The sequence below is a fragment of the Chlorocebus sabaeus genome, chromosome 16 (assembly GCF_047675955.1).
Source record: "Chlorocebus sabaeus isolate Y175 chromosome 16, mChlSab1.0.hap1, whole genome shotgun sequence".
NCBI classification, from domain to species: domain Eukaryota; kingdom Metazoa; phylum Chordata; class Mammalia; order Primates; family Cercopithecidae; genus Chlorocebus; species Chlorocebus sabaeus.
The window spans coordinates 8,116,761-8,139,526 of NC_132919.1; the positions used below are offsets into that span (position 1 = coordinate 8,116,761).

A 22,766-nucleotide genomic window follows, 5' to 3' on the forward strand; every position below is an offset into this window, starting at 1 on the left:
ATGTGTGAGGCATTTTGTATGTATCTGAATTAATTCTTACTAAAGTACTTGATAGCCCCTCCCCGCCTTTTTAATGAAGGATGAATGAAGGTTGACTGCATTGCTTGGAGTCCACACATAGTGAAGGGGGCTGGGCTCACCAGGACTACATCTGCTTCCCACCATCCTGCAGTCTCACTTCCTGGAGGCAGTGTGTCGAGACTTCCTGCTGGCAGCTGTCTTTGCTTCCTTTGCTGTCCATTGCTTCCTTTGCTCACAGGACTGTGGATAGAGTTCCATTCCTTGTGACTGTTGTGTTGTACACCTCAAGTCAGTTGGCTCCCTAGAATGTTCAACATCTTGATAAAAGGAGTTTCCCTGAGAATGGAGACTATAATCCCAGACCCCTGAGGGCATGAGGGCTAGGAGAGCTCGGGTGGGGAGGCTGAGCACTTCTGTGTGCTCCTGGTAGAGCAGCCACCTAAGAAGAAACTGATAATAATGAAACAATGGTAAATGATGGCTATGGGGAAAACAGCTGTTTCAGAGATTTTCCTCATTGCTTTGCGAAGTGACCTACCCTGAGCAGTATGGGACTTCTCCGGATCATTTTTTTTTTAATTAATCATTTTATTGCTTGAGTACACAGACAAATTTATGCGACCAGGGCAGAGGCTGTAGATGATTCATATTTCCAATTGGGAGGGAGGACTCGCTTGGTCTTATAATATCAAGCCAAACGGTGAATCCGGCTATCAGAATCAGATGGAATTTAGCATCCTTATCCTTTCTGTTCCTCTGAAGATGCTTTCGAACAGCAACTCCTTTCTTAATTAAATGGTAGAGATCTTCAGGAAGATCAGGAGCAAGTCTCTTAGACTTAAGAATTCTTAAGATTTTATTGCCTGTCACAAAGCGTACTTGTGCAACACCATGTGACTCTCTCAGGATCACACCGATTTGTGAAGGAGCCAGGCCCTTCTTGGTCAGTTTGTAAATCTGCTCCTTCACGTCATCAGATGTCAACTTCAACCAAGTGGGGACGCTGCGTCGATAGGGCAAAGCCGACTGGGACAGGCCCTTCCTGGGAGCATGCATGCAACCCATGATGGCGGCGGTCAGGCAGCAAAAGGAGAGTGAGGGTCCGGATCATTTTTGACATTTGAATGTTCTTTCCTGACACTTGGAAAGGACGTATGTATGTCTTTCAGATTTATAGTATCAAACGTACAATTTGGGGGCTGGTACCAAGGCTTAGATACCAGGTTTATTAAGGGCTTGATGCAAAAGTCAAAGGATGACATGCGAGGTAACCTCCTGGTTGGCTGTGATAGGTAAACTCGTGGATTTTGAAGGGGGAGCAGTTTCTGGTTTGGGTCCCAGTGGCCAAGTAAGACCCACCCTCCTCAGACACTGTCAAGACCAAGTCCACTGGCTTTTCATCCGTGTTTTCATCCAGGAGCCATATAATCCTGTCCTTGATGACCCCCACCCAGCTCCATTCCCACCCACCCACTCCCCAGGGCCCTCTGGTGAACCCTCCAGGCTAGCGCTCTGCCCCCTCCTTGCCTTCATGGAAAACCAGCTATCCTCTGAGAGCCACTTCTGCAGCCCCTCCAAGTGGCGACTTTTCTTCTCAAACCTCAACCTCACGTATCTCATCTTCCCCAGGCTAGGGAGTCAGGGTCCTCGTACCACTGCCAGACTGTTCACCCAGTTCAAAGAAAACCCTGCCCATTGCAGGCTCATGCCATTCTACTACATCCCTTTCGCCCAATTCTGACTTCTCTGGCGCTCCCTGTGGGAGAAGGTGCCAATTCTTCAATAATTGATTCCTCTCTAGAAACAGAATGTTGCTGCCAGGTTCGGTGGCTCATGCCTGTAATTCCAACACTTTGGGAAGCCAAGGCTGGTGGATCACCTGAGTTTGAGACCAACCTGGCCAACATAGTGAAACCCTGTCTCTACTAAAAATACAAAAATTAGCTGGGTGTGGTGGTATGCCCCCATAATCCCAGCTACTTGGGAGGCTGAGGCAGGAGAATCACTTGAACCCAGGAGGCGGAGTTTGCAGTGAGCCGAGATCACGCCACTGCACTTCACCCTGGGCAAACAGAGTCCCTCTCAAAAAAAGAAAAGAAGGGAGGGAGGGAGAATGTTCCAGGGCCAGGCACGGTGGCTCACGCCTGTAATCCCAACACTTTGGGAGGCCGAGGCCGGCAGATCATGAGGTCAGGAGATCGAGACCATCCTGGCTAACATGGTGAAACCCCGTCTCTACTGAAAGTACAAAAATAATTAGCCGGGCGTGGTGGCGGGCTCCTGTAGTCCCAGCCACTCGGGAGGCTGAGGCAGGAGAATGGCGTGAACCCCAGTGGTGGAGCTTGCAGTGAGCTGAGATCGCGCCACTGCACTCCAGCCTGGGCGATAGAGCGAGACTCTGTCTAAAAAAAAAAAAAAAAAACCAGAATGTTCCAGTATTTTAGCTGGGGTTGTGGCTGCTGAAAGTAAAGATGACATCTCCCAGCTTCCCTCCCAGTTACGATAAATTGTGGCCAGTGGGAGAGAAAATGATGTATACAATTTCCAAGTGTTCTTACAAGAAGGATGCATTTTTCTCGTTATGCATTTTTGCTTCCTATTGTCTGGAATGCAGGCACGACAGCTGGAAGTTCAGCAGCCATACTGAAGTAGCTTTGGGAATTGGTACCACGCAGAGCAACAAGATAAGAGGAAGCTACTTGGGAGGCTAAAGTGGGAGGATCACTTGAGCCCAGGTGGTTGAGGCTGCAGTGAACTGTGATCATACCACTGCACTCCAGCCTGGGCAACAGAGCCAGACCCTGTCTCTAAAAAAGAAAAAAAAAACATCAAAGGAGACTGGTTCTGACACTGAGGAGTGCCACGAGGACAAGCTAACACTGAATGTCTTGAGTGTAGGAAATGAACTTCTGTCTTGGTTTTTGTTTTTGTTTTTTAATTGTGACAGAGTCTCACTCTGACTCCCGGGCTGGAGTACTGGAGTACAGGGGTGTGATCTCGGCTCACTGCAACCTCCGCCTCCTGGGTTTAAGCGATCCTCCCACCTCAGCCGTCTGAATAGCTGGGATTACAGGCACGTGCCATCACGCCCAGCTAATTTTTGTAGTTTTAGTAGAGACGGGGTTTCGCCAGGTTGGCCAGGCTGGTCTCGAACTCCTGACCTGAAGTTATCTGCCTGCCTCGGGCTCCCACAGTGCTGGGATTATAGGCGTAGGATTACAGGTGTAAGCCAAAGTGCCCAGCCTGTCTTGTTTAAGCACTATTAATTTTGGTGTTTTCCATCCGTTGTAGCTAAACCTTACCCTATTCAACCACTCCTAACTCCCTCTCATTCTTTAAGGGTATTAGGCCCTGGGTCCCTGTCCTATGCTTCACCTCAGCCCCTTCTGTTACCCTGTATCCATGTTGGTGACCATCCAACACTCTGAACTTTTCTACAGTGATCTTCATTCCACCTCAGCCAACTACCCCACTTGGATTTTATCATCACCCAGGACTGTCTCTGTCTCCAGACTTATTTATGGAGGCGTCCTGTTTCTGACCATGAGGCTCTATCTCCAAACTTATTTATTCAGGCGTCCTGTTTCCTTCCATCTTTTTTTTTTCTTTTTGAGATGGAGTCTCACTCTGTCGCCCAGACTGGAGGGCAGTGGTGCGATCTCGGCTCACTGCAACCTCCACCTCCAGGGTTCAAGGGATTCTCCTGCCTCAGCCTCCCGAGTAGCTGGGATTACAGGCATGCGCCACCACGCCCGGCTAAGTTTTATATTTTTAGTAGAGATGGGGTTTCGCCGTGTTGTCCAGGCTGGTCTCAAACTCCTGACTTCAAGTGATCTACCCACCTTGGCCTCCCAAAGTGCTGGGATGACAGGCATGAGCCACCGTGCCCGGCCCTTTCCTTCCATCTTGCTTCTTTATCTACAATACTCTGAGATTTCAAAGTAATTAGGACCTCCAATGCAATAATTACTTTACCCTAATCCATTGCTCCATTTCTTTCTTCCCTCCTTATCCAGCTTCCAGTAACAGTCTTTCCAAAGCCCCTTCACTTGAGCTATGACCTTTTCATCATACCCATTTGGCAAACTCCCAACCTACCTGCTTCCTCTGAGAAAGCCAGACAGAACAGGTTCTCTCATAAGTTCATCATTAACCACCTATGGGGAAACAGGGAATGGGAAGGAAAAATGGAGATGAAAGGTTAATAAGAAAGTGCCCAAGTGGGCCTTCAATGATATAATGTGCCATGAACCGAGGGTTATGATGACCTTAGTTCTCTAAACCTGAGGTCTAAAAGCAAAACCATTTACAGCAATGTACACACCTAGTGAACAAGTCCTTCCTTTGGGTTTCAGCTGGGTCAATAGCGCTGCTCAAATCCTTTGTGAGAGGTTATTTCAGTAGCACCACATACCTCCTTTCTCAGCCCAAGTCTCTGTGTACTTTATTTTTCACCATTGCAATGAATGAACTGTGAACTGTTTTCATTTATTTATTTATTTAGAGATGGAGTCACGCTCTGTTGCCCAGGCTGGAGTGCAGTAGCACTATCCCAGTTCACCACAACCTCCACCTCCCAGGTTCAAGTGATTCTCCTGCCTCAGCCTCCCGAGTAGCTGGGACAACAGGCGCCTGCCACTATGCCTGGCTAATTTTTAGATTTTTATTTATTTTATTTTATTTATTTTATTTTATTTTTGAGAGGGAGTCTCACTGTCGCCCAGGTGGAAGTACAATGGCACGATAATTTTTATATTTTCAGTAGAGACGGGGTTTCGCCATGTTAACCAGGCTGGTCTCAAACTCCTGACCTCGTGATCTGCCCGCCTCAGCCTCCCAAAGTGCTGGGATTATGGGCATGAGCCACTGTGCCCAGCCTAAGCTGTTTATTTGATCAAAGATCTGTCTCCCTATTAGTGTGTAAGTTCCATGATATCAGGAGACACATTTTTGCTCCCCACCATGTCCTAATATCTACACAGTGCCCCGCACCTAGTAGGTACTCAATAAATATATGCTGAACAATTGAACATGTGAATGTTAAAATTAGTAAATATTGACATATTTTTTTTTCCCTTAATACAAGAGTGAATTAGTGGATTGGGTTCATGGGTGGTTGGACTTTGTACTTCTCAAGCATTTCCCCTTTTTACCTCATTTGTCCAGTTAAAGTCACGAGTTCCTGTTATCAGGTCAAGGAGACTGGCCCTGTGTAAGTGGAAAGACAGGGAGAACCAGTAAGTCTCTTTTCTTTCTTTCTTTTTTTCCCAAGATGGAGTCTTGCTCAGCTGCCCAGGTTGGAGTGCAATAGCGTGATCTTGGCGCATGGCAACCTCTGTCCCTCAGGTTCAAGCGATTCTCCTGCCTCAGCCTCCCAAGTAACTGGCACTACAGGCAGGCACCACCACGCTCAGCTAGTTTTTGTATTTTTAATGGAGATGGGGTTTCACCATGTTGGCCAGGATGGTCTTGATTTGTTGACCTCGTGATCTGCCCGCCTCAGCCTCCCAAAGTGCTGAAATTACAGACCTCTGGCTTCTAGGTTCAAGCAATTCTCCTGCCTCAGACTCCTGAGTAGCTGGGATTACAGCCACCGCTTCCGGCCTCTTTTCTTAATTAGTTTAACATCTGCCTGGCTGCCAACAAGGCCCTTCCGTTGCACAGAAAAAGACACAACACTGAACTAAGCACACATTACGTCATCCTCAGTTGCTGAAAGGAGCACTACTGGCCGGGGAGGCAGCAGGCAGGGGCTAAGCACAAAGAAGCAGTGTGGGTGAGAGCATCCAGATGGGATCACCTGGTGGGGGCCATCTGTTTTAGAGAGGCTCCCCGCCAGGGCACCCTCTGCTCTCCAACAGGCCAGCCCACCAAGGAACTTCGTTCTGAAGTGTGTCTGGGACACTGCTCAAACTGGAACATAGATAATGGAGAAAGACTGGAAAGAAGGGGGATGGGCGTCAGTCAGTGGTGAGCCTGGTGAAGGAATGTCTCCCACAGCAGCTGGGTGGTCAGTATCCTGGGGCCTGGCTAGCATCGTGCTCCCAGCACCTGCTGTATGTAAGACCCTGTGGTGGTGGAAACCAAATAAATCTTCTGTCATTGGACACTTGGGAGCAGCAAACAGCCAGATGGTAGAGACCGGAGACCTGATGCGGTGGAGCCTGGGTCTTGGCGTCTTGTGAGGCTTCAGCAAACCTTTCAGTGTGAGCAGTCCACTAGGAGTGCCTGCAGCACTGGGCCATCCTCCCCCAAGCAGAAAGATTTGTGCAGCTCCCTCTGCCTGGTCAGGCTAGAGGGGCAGCCTGCGACTACAGAGTGAGACAAACCTCTGAGAGACAGCCCTGCCCATACTGTCACTCAGGGAACAACATTGTCAAGGGCCTCCTCCTGAGGGGCGCACACCAGGGAGATAGACTTGGAACAAGTGACTTCAATCCAGTGCTTTTAGGGGAAGCTCAGGGTACCGTGGAGCTCATAGTAGGGGATGTGGCCCAGACTTTTGGGATCAGGGAAGGATTCTCGGAGTGAGCTGAGACCTGAAGGATGAGTAGCAGTTTGTTAATGAAGGTGGGTGGCACTCTAGAAAAACAACATTTGCAAAGCCTCAGAGGCGGGAGATATTGTAAAGAGCTAAACAAAGGTGAGTGAGTCTGTCTGGAACATCAAATATAATATAACTGGGAAACAGGACAGGCAAAATCAAAGGCCTAACAGAACAGGAATCTGGACTCGATTCTAAGAGCAATGGAAACCATTTGGAGGGGTTTATACAGCAGATAGACATGAGGAGGTCTGCATTTTTGAGAATCACTCTGAGAGGAGGGAGGCAGGAGAGGACATGGGAGTCCATGGATAAAGCTACACAATCTCCAGGCAGAAACTGCTAGCCCGGACTAGGGTAGTGGCAGTGGAGATGGTGAGAAGTGGAAGGATTTGAGGGCTATTAGGAGATAGAATCACTATGAACGGCCGGGCGTGGTGGCTCACGCCTGTAATCCCAGCACTTTGGGAGACCAAGGCAGGCAGACCGCAAGGTCAGGAGTTCGAGACCAGCCTGGCTAATATGGTGAAACCCTGTCTCTACTAAAAATACAAAAATTAGCTGGGCGTGGTGGTGCGCGCCTGTAATCCCAGCTACTCAGGAGTCTGAGGCAGGAGAATTGCTTGAACCTAGAAGCCAGAGGTTGCAGTGAGCTGAGATCACACCACTGTACTCCAGCCTGGGCCACAGAATGAGACTCTGTCTCGGGGGGGAAAAAAATGAATCACCACAAACTGGGTGTTGGGGAAGACAGATGGGGAGAGAAGAGCCAGTGACGATGCCCATGCTTCTTGCCTGAACCACTGGGTAGATAATGTCATTACCTGTGATAGGGACATGTCTGGGAGGAAGATGATGTGCTTTGCTTACGATGTGTTCAGTTTGAAATGTCAATGAGATATGTAGGTGGAGGAATCCAGGAGGTGGTCAGAAGAGATCTGGGATGGAGATGAATATTTGGGAAGCACTGGAATGTGGATGGGTAAGGTTATCTAGGAGGAGTGTGCAGGGCCTGGTAACCCAACATTGAAGGGGTTGACAGAAAAAGAGGAAGCTGGCTGGGTGCAGTGGCTCACGCCTGTAATCCCAGCACTTTGGGAGGCCAAGGTGGGCAGGTCACGAGGTCAGGAAATTGAGACCATCCTGGCTAACATGGTGAAACCCCGTCCTCTACTAAAAATACAAAAAATTAGCTGGGCGAGGTGGCGGGCGCCTGTAGTGTCAGCTACTCCAGAGGCTGAGGCAGGAGAATGGCGTGAACCCGGGAGGCAGAACTTGCAGGGAGCCAAGATCACGCCACTGCACTCCAGCCTGGGCAACAGAGCGAGACTCCGTCTCAAAAAAAAAAAAAGAAAAGAAAAGAAAAAGAGGAAGCTGAGAAGGAATGGCCACGACTAACCCAACAGTCTTACCAGTTTAGCGACTTCCCATGTGGATCCAAGGCAGCAGAAGGGATTCGGAAGCAGGCCTGTTCACCACAACTCCTCTCTCCCCACGAAGCACAACGGCCCTCTCCACTCCCAAACATTTCACTTGTGGAAAGTTATAGGGAAATGACCTTGGCTAAATCGAGCAGATGGAAAGAGCTAAATTAGGCTGGGTACGGTGGCTCATGCCTGTAATCCCAGCACTTTGGGAGGCCGAGGTGGGCGGATCACCTGAGGCCGGGAGTTTGAGACCAGCCTGACCAACATGGAGAAACCCCGTCTCTACTAAAAACACGAAATTATCCAGGCGTGGTGGCGCATGCCTGTAATCCCAGCTACTCAGGAAGGTTGAGGCAGGAGAATCACTTGAACCCGGGAGGCAGAGGTTACGGTGAGCCGAGATGGAGCCATTGCACTCCAGCCTGAGCAACAAGAGTGAAACTCTGTCTCAGAAAAAAAAAAAAAAAGAAAGAAAAGAGTTAAATTATGTGGTGCTTTGGAGGCTGGGACTACATGGACTCTTAAGAGGGATGGCACCTTCTAAGAGGTTCCAAAGGAAGAAACAACGGGCACCTCCACTGGGTTTTAGACACAGAGATCCCGGCCTGGATTGTTGTGGAGGATGAAGCTGCTCCATCTTGGATGCTGATCCGACATGTTGTCCTCTGGTTAACCCCTGTTCTGGAATGCCTCTAAGATTGCCACTTCATCTACTGTGACCTTCAATCCTGCTCTTAGGTAGATTCACATAGCATTCTCCGCCTTTCCCTGAGGTGTTGTCGTCAGTGGTACCACACATTTCTACTGAGGCATGTATACCTTTCCCGTCAGGTATATCAGCCCTGGACTCGGGGGTAACTGGCTAATGGCCGCCTGGCTTCTGTTTCTAAGTCACTATTAAATGTTTCTTTCTGAGAAACTGGATACATCAGTCTCTCTTTTTTTTGTTGTTGTTTTTTTGTTTTTGAGATGGAATCTTGCTCTGTCACCCATGTTGGAGTGTAGTGGCGCTATCTCAGCTCACTGCCACCTCTGCCTCCTGGGTTCAAGTGATTCTTCTGTCTCATGAGTAGCTGGGACTACAGGCGCACACCACCACACCTGGCTACTTTTGTATTTTTAGTAGAGACGGGGTTTCACCACGTTGGCCAGACTGGTCTTGAACTCCTGACCTCAGGTAATCTGCCCGCCTTGGCCTCCCAAAGTGCTCTTATTATAGGCGTGAGCCACCATTCCCGGCCTCAGTCTCTTTCTTCAGCCTCTTAGCTCCCTTGGCCTTTGGGTAGGTTTGCATAGACTGGTTGTAGATGTGGAAAGTCCTCCTTCCCCTGTCCATGTTGTGCCTCTGTCATTGTTGAGAACTAGGGGATGGGGGTAAAGTACCCAATCTTGTGACTTAACAGCAAAGATCAGAGGCCGTCTGTCCTCTTTGCCCTACTTACAACCCAAACCTTCCAACTCCTTCTTTCTGTCATTGCTGTCTGCATTCTTTTTTTTTTTTTTTTTTTTTTTTTGAGGCAGAGTCTTGTTCTGTTGCCCAGGCTGGATCTCAGCTCACTGCAACCTTGGCCTCCCAGGTTCAAGTGATTCTCCTCTCAGCGTCCTGAGTAGCTGGGATTATAGATGTGCGCCACGACGCCTGGCTAATTTTTGTATTTTTAGTAGAGACGGGGTTTCACCATGTTGTTCTCGAACTCCCGACCTCGTGATCTGCCTGTCTCAGCCTCCCAAAGTGCTGGGATTACAGGCGTAAGCCACTGCGCCTGGCTCATCTTTATTTTCAATATGCATAATATTTTGAGACAAGGTCTCCCTCTGTCACCCAGGCTAGAGTGCAGTGGTATCTCGGCTCACCGCAGCTTCAACCTCCCGGCTCAAGCCATCCTCCCACCTCAGCCTCCCAAGTAGCTGATACCACAGGTATGTACCACTACGCCTGACTTTTTTTTTTTTTTTTTTTTTTTTGAGATAGGGTCTCCCTCTGCCACCCAGGCTGGAGTGCAGTGGCATGATGTCAACTCACTGCAGCCTCAAGCTCCCAAGCTGAATCAATCCTCCCACCTCAGCCTCCCCAGTAGCTGGGAGGTGCAAGTCACTATGCCCAGCTAATTTTTGTATTTTTTTGGTAGAGATGGGGTTCTGCCATGTTGCCCAGCCTGGTCTTGAACTCCTAGGCTCAAGCAATCCTCCCTCCTGGGCCTCCCACAGTGTCGGGTGTTTTCAGTAACCTTTTAACTGAAATTTAGCATTTCCTTTCACTGTGAATTTAGGTAACAAACCACAGTAGTATTAGCAGTATCTGCGGTTTCACCTCAATAGCGGTTACAGATGTGCTCACTTTAGAATGGCTGTGCATCTCTTGAACCATAATTTGTGTGCATCACCAGTTTTTTATTACATTTATTAGGGCTGCTGCTAGATCTAGTTAATATGATAACCAAGAAGTAGACTTGTACTCTATCAAATATCTGGGTTTAATTTTCTTTATTTTTTGAGAAAGAGTCTGGCTCTGCCAACCAGGCTGGAGTGCAATGGTGTGATCTTGGCTCATTACAACCTCTGCCTCCCAGGCTCAAGTCATCCTCCCACCTTGGCCTCCCAAGTAGCTGGCACTACAGGCATATGACACCACGCCCGGTTAATTTTTTTTTTTTTTTGTAATAGAGACAGAGTCTCACTTTGTTGTCCAGGCTGGTCTCAAACTCCTGAGCTCAAGCAATCTGCCCACCTAGGCCTCCCAAAGTGCTAGGATTACAGGTGTGAGCCACAGCACCTGGCCCGTGCCTGTAATCTCTTTAAGAGGCCAAGGTGGGAGGATGGCTTGAGCCCAGGAGGTTGAGGCTGCAGCGAGCTGTTATCGCGCCACTGCACTCCAGCCTGGGTGACAGAATAAGACCCTGTCTCAAAAAAACAGAAAAAATAACGATAACAATAACATTACATTGAATAGGGGATCATGGGCTTCACAAAACTGCCAAAGCAGTCTGCAGTAGAAAAAAAGACGAAAACCCTTGCTTAATAGAAATATTCATTGCCCTAACTCTTCTCAACGGGATGCCTGACTTTGGGTGTGGTGGTGTCTCTCTGATTTGAGTCCATCTCTTGGTGCCCTAAAGGGGAGAGTCTCTGGGACTCTTGTCCCCAAAGCAAACAGCTGCATCAACTGCATGCAGGGCACTGGATAAGGGAATGTCCCAGGTGTAGGGAATCAATCAGTTGCAGGCCTTCTTGCAACCAGTGGACTGAGAGCCAGCCACACCCTCACATTCTCCTGAGAAAAGTGGCTGCTGGCCATCTCTGTACTGAGATTTGTCCCCTGACACTCATCATCCTAGCCACAGCCAGCTGGACCAGAGATCTCTCTTGTATTTGGGTGGTGGCCTGAGGAGTGGCCAGGCAGGAGAGCCTGCCAAATAGGTACTTTCGGATTGAATGACAACTAATCGACCCAGTTAGATCCTGTCCCTTGGGAAGTTGGGATTTGAACACTTGAGGGAGTCGAGGCAGGGCCAGCAGAAGTGACAGGCACAAAAAAAAAAAAAAAAAAAAAAGAGGTGAAGGGAGAAGGGGAAGTGGAGCCAAGCGTGGAGATTTGCCAAGTGAGGGTGGCCTTCCACCCCATTCATCCAGAGAAGGTTTGGCTGAGCACCCCCCAAGAGCCCACAGAATTGTGGAGGGCCGGGGGTCCCCAGCTGCACAGGGCTCATGGCAGAACATGAGACATGCCAGACACCCAAAATGAGGAAGCTGGGGGGGCTTTTTCTCAGCCTTCCTGACCTAGCGTGACCTCCTCTGGGCCCATGTAATAGGCCTCCACACCCCCTTATGCCTGGTGCAGGCACCCTGTTAACTTCTATGTCCTTGTAGGTCCGTTTCCAAGGACTCTACCTGCTTGACTGCTCCCAAAGCAGCCAGAGCCAGTAATGCCCCTGGTGGGGAACGGGGCTGGAGAGTAGGCTGGCACAAAGCAGGAGGGAGGGACAGAGAGGTCTGTCACTCATCCCAGAGAAGCATCATGGGGTGGACTCCTCTGACCTGGCTCCTTTGGTTTCCCATGGCTGGGCTCCTTCTCTCCCTCTGGAGCCTGTAACGTCCCCGCTTTCTCAAATTCCTCATACAGCAAACTTATTCCACTCTCTTTACCCAGAAATAGGTCAGACTCAACTACATCCATATCTCATTTCTTCCTAACAGCGTTTTGTTTCATTTTTTAGATGGAGTCTTGCCCTGTTGTCCAGGCTGGAGTACAGTGACACAATCTTGGTTCACCGCAGCCTCCACCTCCTGGGCTCAAGCAATTCTCCTGCCTTAGCCTCCCTAGTAACTGGGATTACAGGCGCCTGCCACCACGCTCGGCTAATTTTTGTGTTTTTAGTAGAGATGGGGTTTCATCATGTTGGCCAGGCTAGTCTCGAACTCCTGATCTCATGATCCGCTCCGCCTTGGCCTCCCACTGTGTTGGGATTACAGGCGTGAGCCACGGCGCCCGGCCCCCCAACAGCATTTTAAAGATGAAATGAGACTCAGAGAGGAGTCTGATGGCTGTAGTAAGGAAGGAGGAGTCAAGCTCCTTAGTGTGCGCTACAAAAACCCTGCACACCTGACCATGTTCGCAGCTCCCTGCCACCCATTCCCATCCTACCCTCTCTTGCCAAACGGATACACTTGCTTTCCCCAAAACATGCCCTCTCATCTCCAAGTTTTTGCTCCTGATGTTCCCCCGGTTAGAATACCCCTAGGATTCCTACTGAATTGTGGGTCAACCTTTAAGACTCAAAGTGTGGGCCAGGCATGGTGGCTCATCACTTTGGGAGGCCAAGGCAGGAGGATCACTTGAGACCAGAAGTCCGAGATCAGCCTGGGCAACACAGTGGGACTCCATTTCTAAAAAAAAAAAAAAAGAAAGAAAAATACAAAAATTACCCGAGCATGGTGATACGTGCCTGTAGTGCCAGCTACTCAGGAGGCTGAGGCAGGAGGATGGCTTGAGCCCACAAGGTTGAGGCTGACCACCACTACAGTCGAGCCTTGGCAACAGTGAGACCGCCTCTCAAAAAAAAAAAAAAAAAAAAAAAAAAAAAAGACTCCAAGTGTGCTCCACTGTTCCTTTTACACCTTCAGTGAGGCATCAGGGGCTGTGTCCTAAATGTATCTCCAGCCCTTCACATAGGGCCTGGCAAGGTAAGAGACCAATAAATGTGCACCATTTGGCTTCATTTCACTAAATCATTAGCGTCCAGAGGTATGGTCAGCACTTGGAACCCTGTGGAATGGCCTCAAGATCAGAATCCTCTTGCCCAATTCTTGGCTGGGAAGCAGGTGACATCTAGAATCCATGAGGGTATGGGTGATCTCCTGGGTTCTGGACATTTGCACTGAGTTTATTCAATCACTCAACAATATATATTAGGTCTGGGCTGAGCATGGTGTCTCACACCTGTAATAATCCCAGCACTTTGGGAGGCCGAGGCAGGTGGAGCACCTGAGGTTGGAAGTTCGAGACTAGCCTAACCAACATGGAGAAACCCCGTCTCTACTAAAAATACAAAATTAGCTCGGCGTGGTGGTGCATGCCTGTAATCCAGCTTCTCAGGAGGTTGGGGCAGGAGAATCACTTGAACCCAGGAGGCGGAGGTTGCAGTGAGCCAACATCATGCCATTGCACTCCAGCCTGGGCGACAAGAGCGAAACTCCATCTCAAAAACAAAACAAAACAATATATATTAGGTCTGTTATGCTCTAAACACTGTGCCAGGTGCTGGGGATCAAAGATGAATAGAGAAATGAACTGGAAGGATACAGTCAAGCTAAAACTTAAAGAACACAACAAATCTGTAAAAGACAAACAAAAGAGGGTTTAATCTGTGCTGCTGTCCAGGTGTGCCGAGCTGGGGGTGGGGTTGCTCCTGCACAAGAGCATTCCTAAAGCAAAGATTTGAGGGGAATTCGATTTCTAATACCCAGGTTGGGTCTCACTTTCAGGAAGGTGTGAGACCTGAATCCTAAGCTGGACTCATTGTTCCCCTAATTCCCAGCATCGGATCTGTAAATTAGCGGTCTGGGTGGTAGCCGATTCGTCGTTCAGAGGCTCAGAACACCGTGAACCTATGCTTTCCTGACTCAAAAGACACAACCTTGACGTGGGCCCTTTGGACAAGCATCTGCCCCCCGCAGGAGGGTCTCAGGCGACCTTCTTGGAAGGTGTGACCACTTGAAAAGGAGGAGGCGGCCAGGCGCGGTGGCTCTCGCCTGTAATTCCAGCACTTAGGGAAGCCGAGGCGGGGGGATCGCTTGAGCCCAGGAGTTTGAGACCAGCTTAGGCAAGATAGGGAGACACGCCCCCACCCCGCCCTGTCTCTACAAATAATTAAAAATTTAGCCGGGTGTGGTGGCGGGAGCAGGAGCCACTCGGGAGGCTGAGGCAGGAGTATCGCTGGAGTCCTGGAGGTGGAGACTGCAGTGAGCCGTGATCGCGCCACTGCATTCCAGCCTGGGCGACAGAGCGAGACCCGTCAATCAATCAGTCAATCAAGGGGAGGCTGGCGGGAGCATGCTTGTGACCACCCAGGGCGACACAGACCCTAACCCCAAGCTAGACCCCACCGTCCCGCCCGGCGCCCTTCTAAGAGCGCAGCTTCCGGAGCAACGCCGCTGACCCCCGCCCCCAGGGCCTTGGCGCCGATTGGCCAGCGATAACGCGGGGCGGAACCAAATCTTAAAGGATCCGGGAGCTAAGCTAGACCCGGGTGGCGGTGGCAGCTGCGAAACCCAGGGAGCCGATGCCACGTGACCCAATGTGGGCTTCTTTTAAACCTTTCTAATGCCCATAACCCAGCCTCAGGCCCATGGAGCCCATGAGAGACTGCCCGCTGTTCGGGGGCGCCTTTTCCGCCATCCTCCCCACGGGGGCCATTGACGTAAGGTGAGAAGGCCGGGGCGCCCAGGGGCGGCTGACTGGGTGGGTTGTGGGAAGAGACCGGGGTCAACCAGGGTCTACCTCGCCTCACTCCAGCGACCTCCGACCGGTCCCGGACAATCAAGAAGTTTTCTGCCATCCCGTGACGGACCAGAGCCTGATCGTGGAACTTCTCGAGCTGCAGGCCCACGTGCAGGGCGAAGCGGCTGCGCGGTGAGGGAAGGGCCCCGGGCTGGCCAATGGCAGGGGCGGGGCCGGGGCAGTGGGCGGGACCCGCGGCCGACGGTTAATCTGGGCGGTGAGAACACGCAGGGGCCGGGAGCCAGGCGTGCAACTTAAAGATGCTCCCAGGGAGGCGGCCAGAGATGTCCCTTCCTGACCCCGCTTCCCTACTCCAGGTACCACTTTGAGGATGTTGGTGGCGTGCAGGGGGCTAGGGCTGTCCATGTGGAGTCTGTTCAGCCTCTCAGTTTGGAGAACCTGGCCCTGAGGGGCTGCTGTCAAGAAGCCTGGGTCCTCTCTGGCAAGCAGCAGATAGCTAAGGAAAACCAGCAGGTGAGGGCCCGAGAGTGTGCAATGTCCTGGAAGGGCGGGTAGCGGGGGCGCAGAGATCCAGGTAAGCATCCTGACTCTGATCCCCTTAGGTAGCAAAGGATGTGACACTTCATCAGGCCTTGCTGAGGCTGCCCCAGTACCAGACTGATCTCTTGCTCACCTTCAATCAGCCCCCGTAAGGAGGAAGGAACGGGCGGGTATCTCATGACTGGGTTCCCAGGAGAATCGGGCTGGGAGGGACAGAACAGGGAGACTCACTGGTGGGATCCTCCAAGGAAGCAGGAGTGGGCCAGAGGTTTGGGGTAACTGATACCCAGGTCCTCTGGAACTGGAATTGGCAATTTCCAAACCTCAGGCCTGGATGATGTTCTCTCTCCATCTGTTTCCCCACCCCAAGCCCTGACAACAGGTCATCTCTTGGCCCTGAAAATCTGTCACCTCCACCCTGGAGCCTGGGTGACTTTGAACAGCTGGTGACCAGTCTGACCCTTCATGATCCCAACATCTTTGGTCCCCAGTAAAGGTGCTGAAGCACTGCATGATGTTGCTGAGAACTTGGGGACTCGGTTCTGTGAGGGGGAAAAGAGGTTGAAAAGAGGGTTTCCTCTCATTTCTTCCCTGTGCATAAACAAGACAATCCCTCTTCAGAATAAACTTGCTTTATCATCAGTATAATCTCTGTGCCTTTGAATCTAACAAGACGCCTGGGTCCCAGACACCTGGGAATTGGGTCTCCCAATTCCCTTTGGTTTTGGAGGGAGGAGTTTAAAGCTGTTCTTGGGAGCAGGAGGGACTCAAGGGTGGCAGTGGTGAGAGGGAGGAAATACACTTTGGGATGACTGGTTCAGTCCTGAGAGAGGGGTGTGAATTACCCGGGGAATGGGTAGGGAAGGTTTAAAGCAACACCCAAGGAAAGAAGGGAAACTCTTGTAGTGATTCAACCCTGAGAACAGATGGAGAGTGGGGTTGGCTGTCCCCCATGGATGGATGAAAGGTCACCTATCAGTAGTCACCAGGACATAGTGGTGGAGGCACAAATGGCCAAGGAGTGCTCATTTGGTGGAGTCTGGGAGAAAGGCTGTTATTTAGTGTATGTGTAGTAGAGGGAGCGCAGCTGGTCCCAGAAGAAGAGGGAGAGGATGGTGTGGGGGCCGAGGCGGAAGTAGGAGGCACCTATACCCTTGTACATGCCAAAAATGCCCTCGGTCCGAGCTGTCTGCAGCAGAGCATCCAGTATCCCCCGGTACATGAGGCCCTGAGAGCATGTCAGAGAGGGAGGGAGAGCACAGAGAAGGAGTTTGTCAGAGCCCACCAGGGGCAGCTCCTCCACAGGCTGCATTTCAGGCTATCCCACCTGCACCCACAATCTGCCTCCCCGAACCCCTGCTTCCCTGCCTGCATCCCAGGGCACTTCCTTACCTTGCCCTGTGCATCTGTGGGCTGGTTGTAGAGCCTTGTGCAGGCCACATCAAAGGGTGCCATGGCTAAGACCACTGCAATGCCACTCACCATGGCAGCCACCAGAGCCAACTTCCAGCTCTGAGGAGGAAAGATCTAAGGGGGTAGAGAGGAAGAGCATTGTCAACCCGCCAGCCATTCCACCCCAAGGACAGGACAGTCCCTGCCCTGGGGACAGAGATGCTGGTAACTCGGGGAGCTTCCACTGCACCAGTTTTAACAGTGCAAAAACACTGAGAAGGAGGAAGGCCAGGGTACCCTGAAGGCTCAGGTACCCCTTCTGGGAGGAAGTGACAAGAGAACTGTGGGAAGGGTCTAAAGAGTCAGTGACCTCCAAGCTCTCCTGCCACTCCCTCACCTTGGAATGTTGGGCACCATCCCCTCCAGGGCCCAGTGCAGCTTGCCCTCCCCTTTCCCCCTTCCCGAAACAGACCCACCCATTTCCCAGGCAGTACCTCCCACTGGCTCAGGAGGTCCTTGGTGGATGAGAAGGTGCACAGCTGGGTGGAGGAACCGACGATAACTCGGGGCAGGCCGCCCAGAGCCCCACGCCACAACCCCACCAGACCATGTTTCTGGCCAATCTCGGTTAGCGCCTGAAACATGCCCTAGTGTGGGGAAGACCAGGGGGTGGGGTTCAGACAGCCGAGCATCAGGGGCTGCCATCCTAACACTGCCAAGGATGGGTGCTTAATAGGAACATGTTGTCCAGACAACCAGTTCAATGTGGGCTTAGAGCCAGAACGGGGGCCCTTGGTTGTCTAGCCACCCCATTGTTCCCTCCCTGGGCACCCAAGAACTGGGGCGGGATGCATGGAAGTGAAGGCATTCACTGGTCAGGAGAAACGGGGGCAGAAAATTAGAGGAACTGGAATACATATTGGAAAAAGGCGTTGGGCGTGGTGGCTCACGCCTCTAATCCTAGCACTTTGGGAGGCCAAGGTGGGCAGATCACCTGAGGTCAGGAGTTTGAGACTAGCCTGGCCAACGTGGTGAAACCCCATCTCTATTAAAAATACAAAAATTGCCAGGTGCAGTGGCTCACGCCTATAATCCCAGCACTTTGGGAGGCCGAGGCGGGCGGATCATGAGTTCAGGAGTTCGAGACCAGCCTGACCAACATGGTGAAACCCCGTCTCTACTAAAAATACAAAAATTAGCTGGATGTGGTGGCACATGGCTGTAATCCCAGCTACTCAACAGGCTGCAGCAGGAGAATCACTTGAACCTGGCAGGCCGAGGTTGCAGTGAGTGGAGGCTGTGCCACTGCACTCCAGCCTGGGCAACAGAGCGAGACTCTGTCTCAACAAAACAAAACAAAACAAAATTTAGCTGGGTGTGGTGGTGCACACCTGTAGTCCCAGCTACTTGGGAGGCTGAGGCAGGAGAATCGCTTGAACCCAGGAGGCAGAGGTTGCAGGGAGCTGAGATCATGCCACTGCACTTCAGCCTGGGCAACAGAGTGAGCCTCCGTCTGAAAAAAAAAAAAAAAAAAAAAAAAAGGGAAAGAGGGTCTGGGTAGGCTCCAGGGGCAAAATGTGACAGAACCAATGGGTTGAGCAGAGCAGCGGCTGGGATTGGAGCTGTTGGGTGGGTACAGGCAGAAAGCTAGGGGAAAAGAGAAAGGATGATCAGGGACTTTGGCAGACTTGGGAACTCTCACCTGATGCTTATACTGGTGCCCTACAGCAATTTCTGAGGCTGCCTGTGCCTGCAGGTGTGTCTTCACCTGCGAACAAGAGAATATCATAGCCTATGCCCCAGTGGCCGTCCTCCTACCTCAGAACCAAATGTCTGACCGCCTCACATTTCCTCTAGGGTGTTCAGCAATGAATATCCTCTTATTCTCATAATTATTGTTGTTCCTACTTAACAAATTGGTTAACAAAAAGACTCTGTCTCTAGGCTCCAGCTGCGGGGGGATGCATCTCCCAGCACTGTAAGACACCACACCCCCCCCTTTATATCCTTCTTCCCTTGGGGCTAGCAGTTGGGGGTGGAGTGGTTGGAGAATGGCAAGATTTCCTAAGGCATGTTAGGCAAGACCTGGGTGTCCAGCCTGTCATGCCAGCTCCCATTCCCAGACTGGATCTCCAGCCACCACTTCTATCAGGCTCCCCATCAGACTCTGGGCAAAACTTGCTCTCTAGCCCCCACTCCCCATAAAAGTATCTAGTCGATTTTGGAGAGACCACTGTCCCTGAAACTCAAACCCTGAGAACGGGACCAGACTGCCTCTGCTACAGGACGTACTACTTCCCAGTCTCTTTTGCTCTTAGGAGCACTGAGCAGGGCCTAGTCCTAGCAATAAACAGCTGTGTGACCTTGAGTGGATCACTTCCCCTTTCTGGGCCTCAGGCTCTTGACCCTTCACCTATACTAGATAACTCAAAGGGGCAGACGTTGAGATTGTTAATTCTGTAATGCCCAGGATCTTCCTGATCCCTACACTCTCTGACGTATGTTAAATTCCTTATCCTCCCCTTCACAAGTCCAACCTCAATATCTACACATAATAATAAAAACAATGCTACCAAATGCTTACTCTCTGCCAGGATTCACACTAATGCTTCCATGTCTACCGCATTTGTCTCCCTCCATCCTCCCAATAATCACACAGAAAGGCTACAATTATTACCATTTTACAGATGTGGCAACTGAAGCTCACCAACTAGTAATTTTCAAAGCCAGGACTTTAGTTCCAGAAAGACTGATTCCAAAGCCCATAATCTCTCTTTTTTTTTCTCCTTTGAGACAGAGTCTTGCTCTGTCGTCCAGGCTAGAGTGTAGTGGCGTGATCTCGGCTCACTGCAAGCTCTGCCTCCCGGGTTCACACAATTCTCCTGCCTCAACCTCCTGAGTAGCTGGGACTACAGGGGCCTGCCACCACGTCCGGCTATTTTTTTTGTATTTTTTAGTGGAGACGGGGTTTCACCGTGTTAGCCAGGACGGTCTGGATCTTCTGACCTTGTGATCCGCCCGCCTTGGCTTCCCAAAGTGCTGGGATTACAGGCGTGAGCCACGGTGATCGGCTCCAAAGTCGATAATCTTAATCAATACATTCAATCGTGTCCATCAGATGGGTGTGTATAGGGCAGGTCAGAAGACTCCAAAGCCTACCAGATCTTTCCTGATGCCCTTTCCTGCTTGCAGTGGGGTAGCACCCTGCCACCTATGCCCTTGGGAAAGACCAGGCTCCAATTCTACAACAAGGATCTGCCCTGAAGGTCCCAGGCAAGAATCCTCTTCTTACCATGTAGATGGGGCTCCCCAAGTAGGCTCCCATGATCCCAGCCATGGCCCCAGCTGCTGCGCTGCGGGCAGGACTATAGGTGCCTTCGGCTGTGTGCAGGTAGCCCCCAGCCTCAGCCAGTCCATAGGTGCCCAGTCGGATGCCATTCATCAGGAACTGGTATAAGAGGGCGGGGGCCAGGCCTTTCTGCAGGGCAGCCAGGCCATCCACCTTGCCGATGGTGATGAATGCATGGAAGACATTTCGGTAGTGCCGCTGGTATGTGCCAGGGGCCTGCAGTTCTCCCTGCAACTGCATCCTGGTCTTCACCACCTCCAGGGGATTGGTGAACACACAGGCCCCGCAGGCTGCCAGGCCACTCATCAAGAAGTCCATGGTGGGTAACTGTAGCAGGGACTGGCCCAAGAGTAAGAGGGTAAAAATGGGTGTCAGAAAGCGGGGTTGGAAGACAGGGGAAGGCCTGTTTCAGCAGTACAGGCTGCAGAAGGTAAGAATTTAGGTTTGCAGTCAAGGGTGTCAGGGTCAAATGTCAAGTGGTCAAATGGAAGTAGTCAGCTGGAAATTGGGAGTCAGGAGCTGGCAAGCAGGGAAGAGACAGAAATCCAGGAGATTCTGGTGAGAAGCTTATGGCAGAACCCTCTGAGGTCAAGGAGGGGCAAAAGACAGAAGGTGACAGGTGGGATGGCTCAGGATGGCGGGCGACGGGGGCAGGGGAGTAGAGGAGGGAACCGCGGAGTTGGGAGATGGAAGCCAGGCAGGCAGGAAAAAGAAAGCCAGCAGGTTAGAGAAGAAAAGGATCTGGGAGAAAAGCCGGTGATTTCCTCGAGCCAGCAACGAGATCTGGATCCGAGAAAGAAGTCAGGACCCAGGCAGCCACCGGAGCTCGCAGCAGCTTCAACCCCGGGTACCCTGCGGAGGCCGGGCCGCCACACTCCTGCCACTGGAGCGCTGGGCCAATGGGGAGCCTTCGAGAGCCGCAGCCGAGGCCCTCAGCCAATCAGCGCCGAGCCGGCTCCGCGGCCAATGGGAGGAGCTCTCGGAGCTCCGGTCCCCGGAATCAGCCTGAGGCAGTTGGAATTAACTCTCCCGGCCCCGCCACCAGCGCTTGGCCGCCGACTCCGGCTCCGGAAAGGAGGCCTGGGACGCGGAGGTTTTGTCATTGGCAGGAAAGAGACCTGGGATCCCGATCGAACACAGAGGCCGAGCACAGCAGTTCCCTACTGGGGTGCTGGGACCGCCCCTCGGGTGGGCGGACGGCTCCCTTCTTTAACTTCCTACCCCGGTTGTGACCGCGTGGGGTCACCTAAGTTCAGGTTCACGCCATGCTTGGTGCCGGCGCCCGGAGAGCCCGGAAGCCGCGGACCGGCCTGAGCAAGGAGAGGGACACACCTGTGCTGCGGAGCCAGTCTCCTGAGGCTGCACCGGGTGGTGCAGCAGGTTCTAGCTCCAGGGAGGGGCTGGATGTGCCCGCGGCGCGGGCGCAGAGGGTGGGAGGCCTGAAGGATGGAGGAAAGAACTTGGTTAAATCTTTAGGCTTTTTCTTTTCTTTTCTTTTTCTTTGAAACGGAGTCTGGCTTTGTCGCCCAGGCTAGAGTTCAGTGGCGCGATCTCAGCTCGCTGCAAGCTCCGCCTCCCAGGTTCACGCCATTCTCCTGGCTCAGACTCCCTAGTAGCTGGGACTACAGGCGCCTGCCACCACGCCCGGCTAATTTTTTTGTATTTTTAGTAGAGACCACGTGTTAGACCAGGATGAGTCTCGATCTCCTGACCTCGTGATCCACCCGCCTCGGCCTCCCAAAGCGTTGGGATTACTGGCGTGAGCCACCGCGCGCGGCCGAGATTTCATCATTGTTTTAAATCTTGAGTTTATGTTGGGTACGGTGGCTCACCTGTAATTCCAGCACTTCGAGTGGTTGAGGCCAGGAGTTCGCGACCCACTTGGGCAAAATGGTGAAATCCTGTTTCTAAAAAAGAAGATTTAAAAAAAGATACAAGCTGGGCGCAGTGGCTCACGCATGTAATCTCAGCACTTTGGGAGGCTGAGGCGGGCGGATTATGAGGTCAAGAGATCAAGACTATCCTGGCCAACATGGTGAAACCCCATCTCTACGAAAAATACAAAAATTAGCTGGGCATGGTGGCTCATGCTTGTATTCCCAGCTACTTAGGAGGCTGAGACAGGAGAATCTCTTGAACCCAGGAGGCAGAGGTCGCAGTGAGCTGAGATCGTACCACTGCACTCCAACCTGGTGACAGAGTGAGACTCTGTCTAAAAAAAAAAAAAAAAAGAGACAGAGAGAGAGAGAGAGATACAGTGGATGCTTTATTCAGATTTCATTGGTTTTTGCTCAAAGTCCGTTTTCTGTTCCAGGATCCCATCCAGGATACCAAGTTGCATTGAATTGTCATGTCTGTAGCTCCTGTTTTTTTTTTTCAATCTTGTCCAGGCTGGAGTGCAATGGTTCAATCTCCGCTCACTGCAACCTCTATCTCCTGGGTTCAAGCGATTCTCCAGCCTCAGCCTCCCAAGTAGCTAGGATTACAGGTGCCCGCCACCACACCCAGCTAATTTTTGTATTTTTAGTAGAGTTG

At 51.4% G+C, this 22,766-nt stretch overlaps 2 protein-coding genes and 1 pseudogene across 4 annotated transcripts; 1 reads left to right on the forward strand and 2 right to left on the reverse strand.

Annotated features, from left to right (window-relative positions):
- Positions 1 to 588: 588 nt before the first annotated feature.
- LOC103242351 (small ribosomal subunit protein uS15-like) lies at positions 589 to 15,097 on the reverse strand (annotated as a pseudogene).
- On the forward strand, positions 14,631 to 16,132 carry RANGRF (RAN guanine nucleotide release factor). Of its 2 annotated transcripts, XM_008010279.3 has the most exons (5): positions 14,642 to 14,914; positions 15,005 to 15,121; positions 15,307 to 15,463; positions 15,553 to 15,638; positions 15,861 to 16,132. In XM_008010279.3, exons 1-5 carry the CDS (start codon positions 14,838 to 14,840, stop codon positions 15,982 to 15,984), a joined length of 561 nt encoding a protein of 186 aa, XP_008008470.1. In that variant the 5' UTR covers positions 14,642 to 14,837; the 3' UTR covers positions 15,985 to 16,132. The 2 variants fall into 2 exon arrangements, with proteins under 2 accessions (XP_008008471.1, XP_008008470.1); XM_008010280.3 differs by lacking the exon at positions 15,553 to 15,638 and having other exon boundaries at positions 14,631 to 14,914.
- On the reverse strand, positions 16,107 to 21,229 carry SLC25A35 (solute carrier family 25 member 35). Of its 2 annotated transcripts, XM_008010277.3 has the most exons (5): positions 20,175 to 21,227; positions 18,585 to 18,650; positions 17,377 to 17,529; positions 16,883 to 17,017; positions 16,107 to 16,718 (listed from the first exon to the last, which is right to left on the reverse strand). In XM_008010277.3, the coding sequence occupies exons 1-5, from the start codon at positions 20,547 to 20,549 to the stop codon at positions 16,545 to 16,547; spliced, it is 903 nt and encodes a 300-aa protein (XP_008008468.3). In that variant the 5' UTR covers positions 20,550 to 21,227; the 3' UTR covers positions 16,107 to 16,544. The 2 variants fall into 2 exon arrangements, with proteins under 2 accessions (XP_008008468.3, XP_008008469.3); XM_008010278.3 differs by lacking the exon at positions 17,377 to 17,529 and having other exon boundaries at positions 20,175 to 21,229.
- Between the last annotated feature and the right edge of the window lie 1,537 nt (positions 21,230 to 22,766).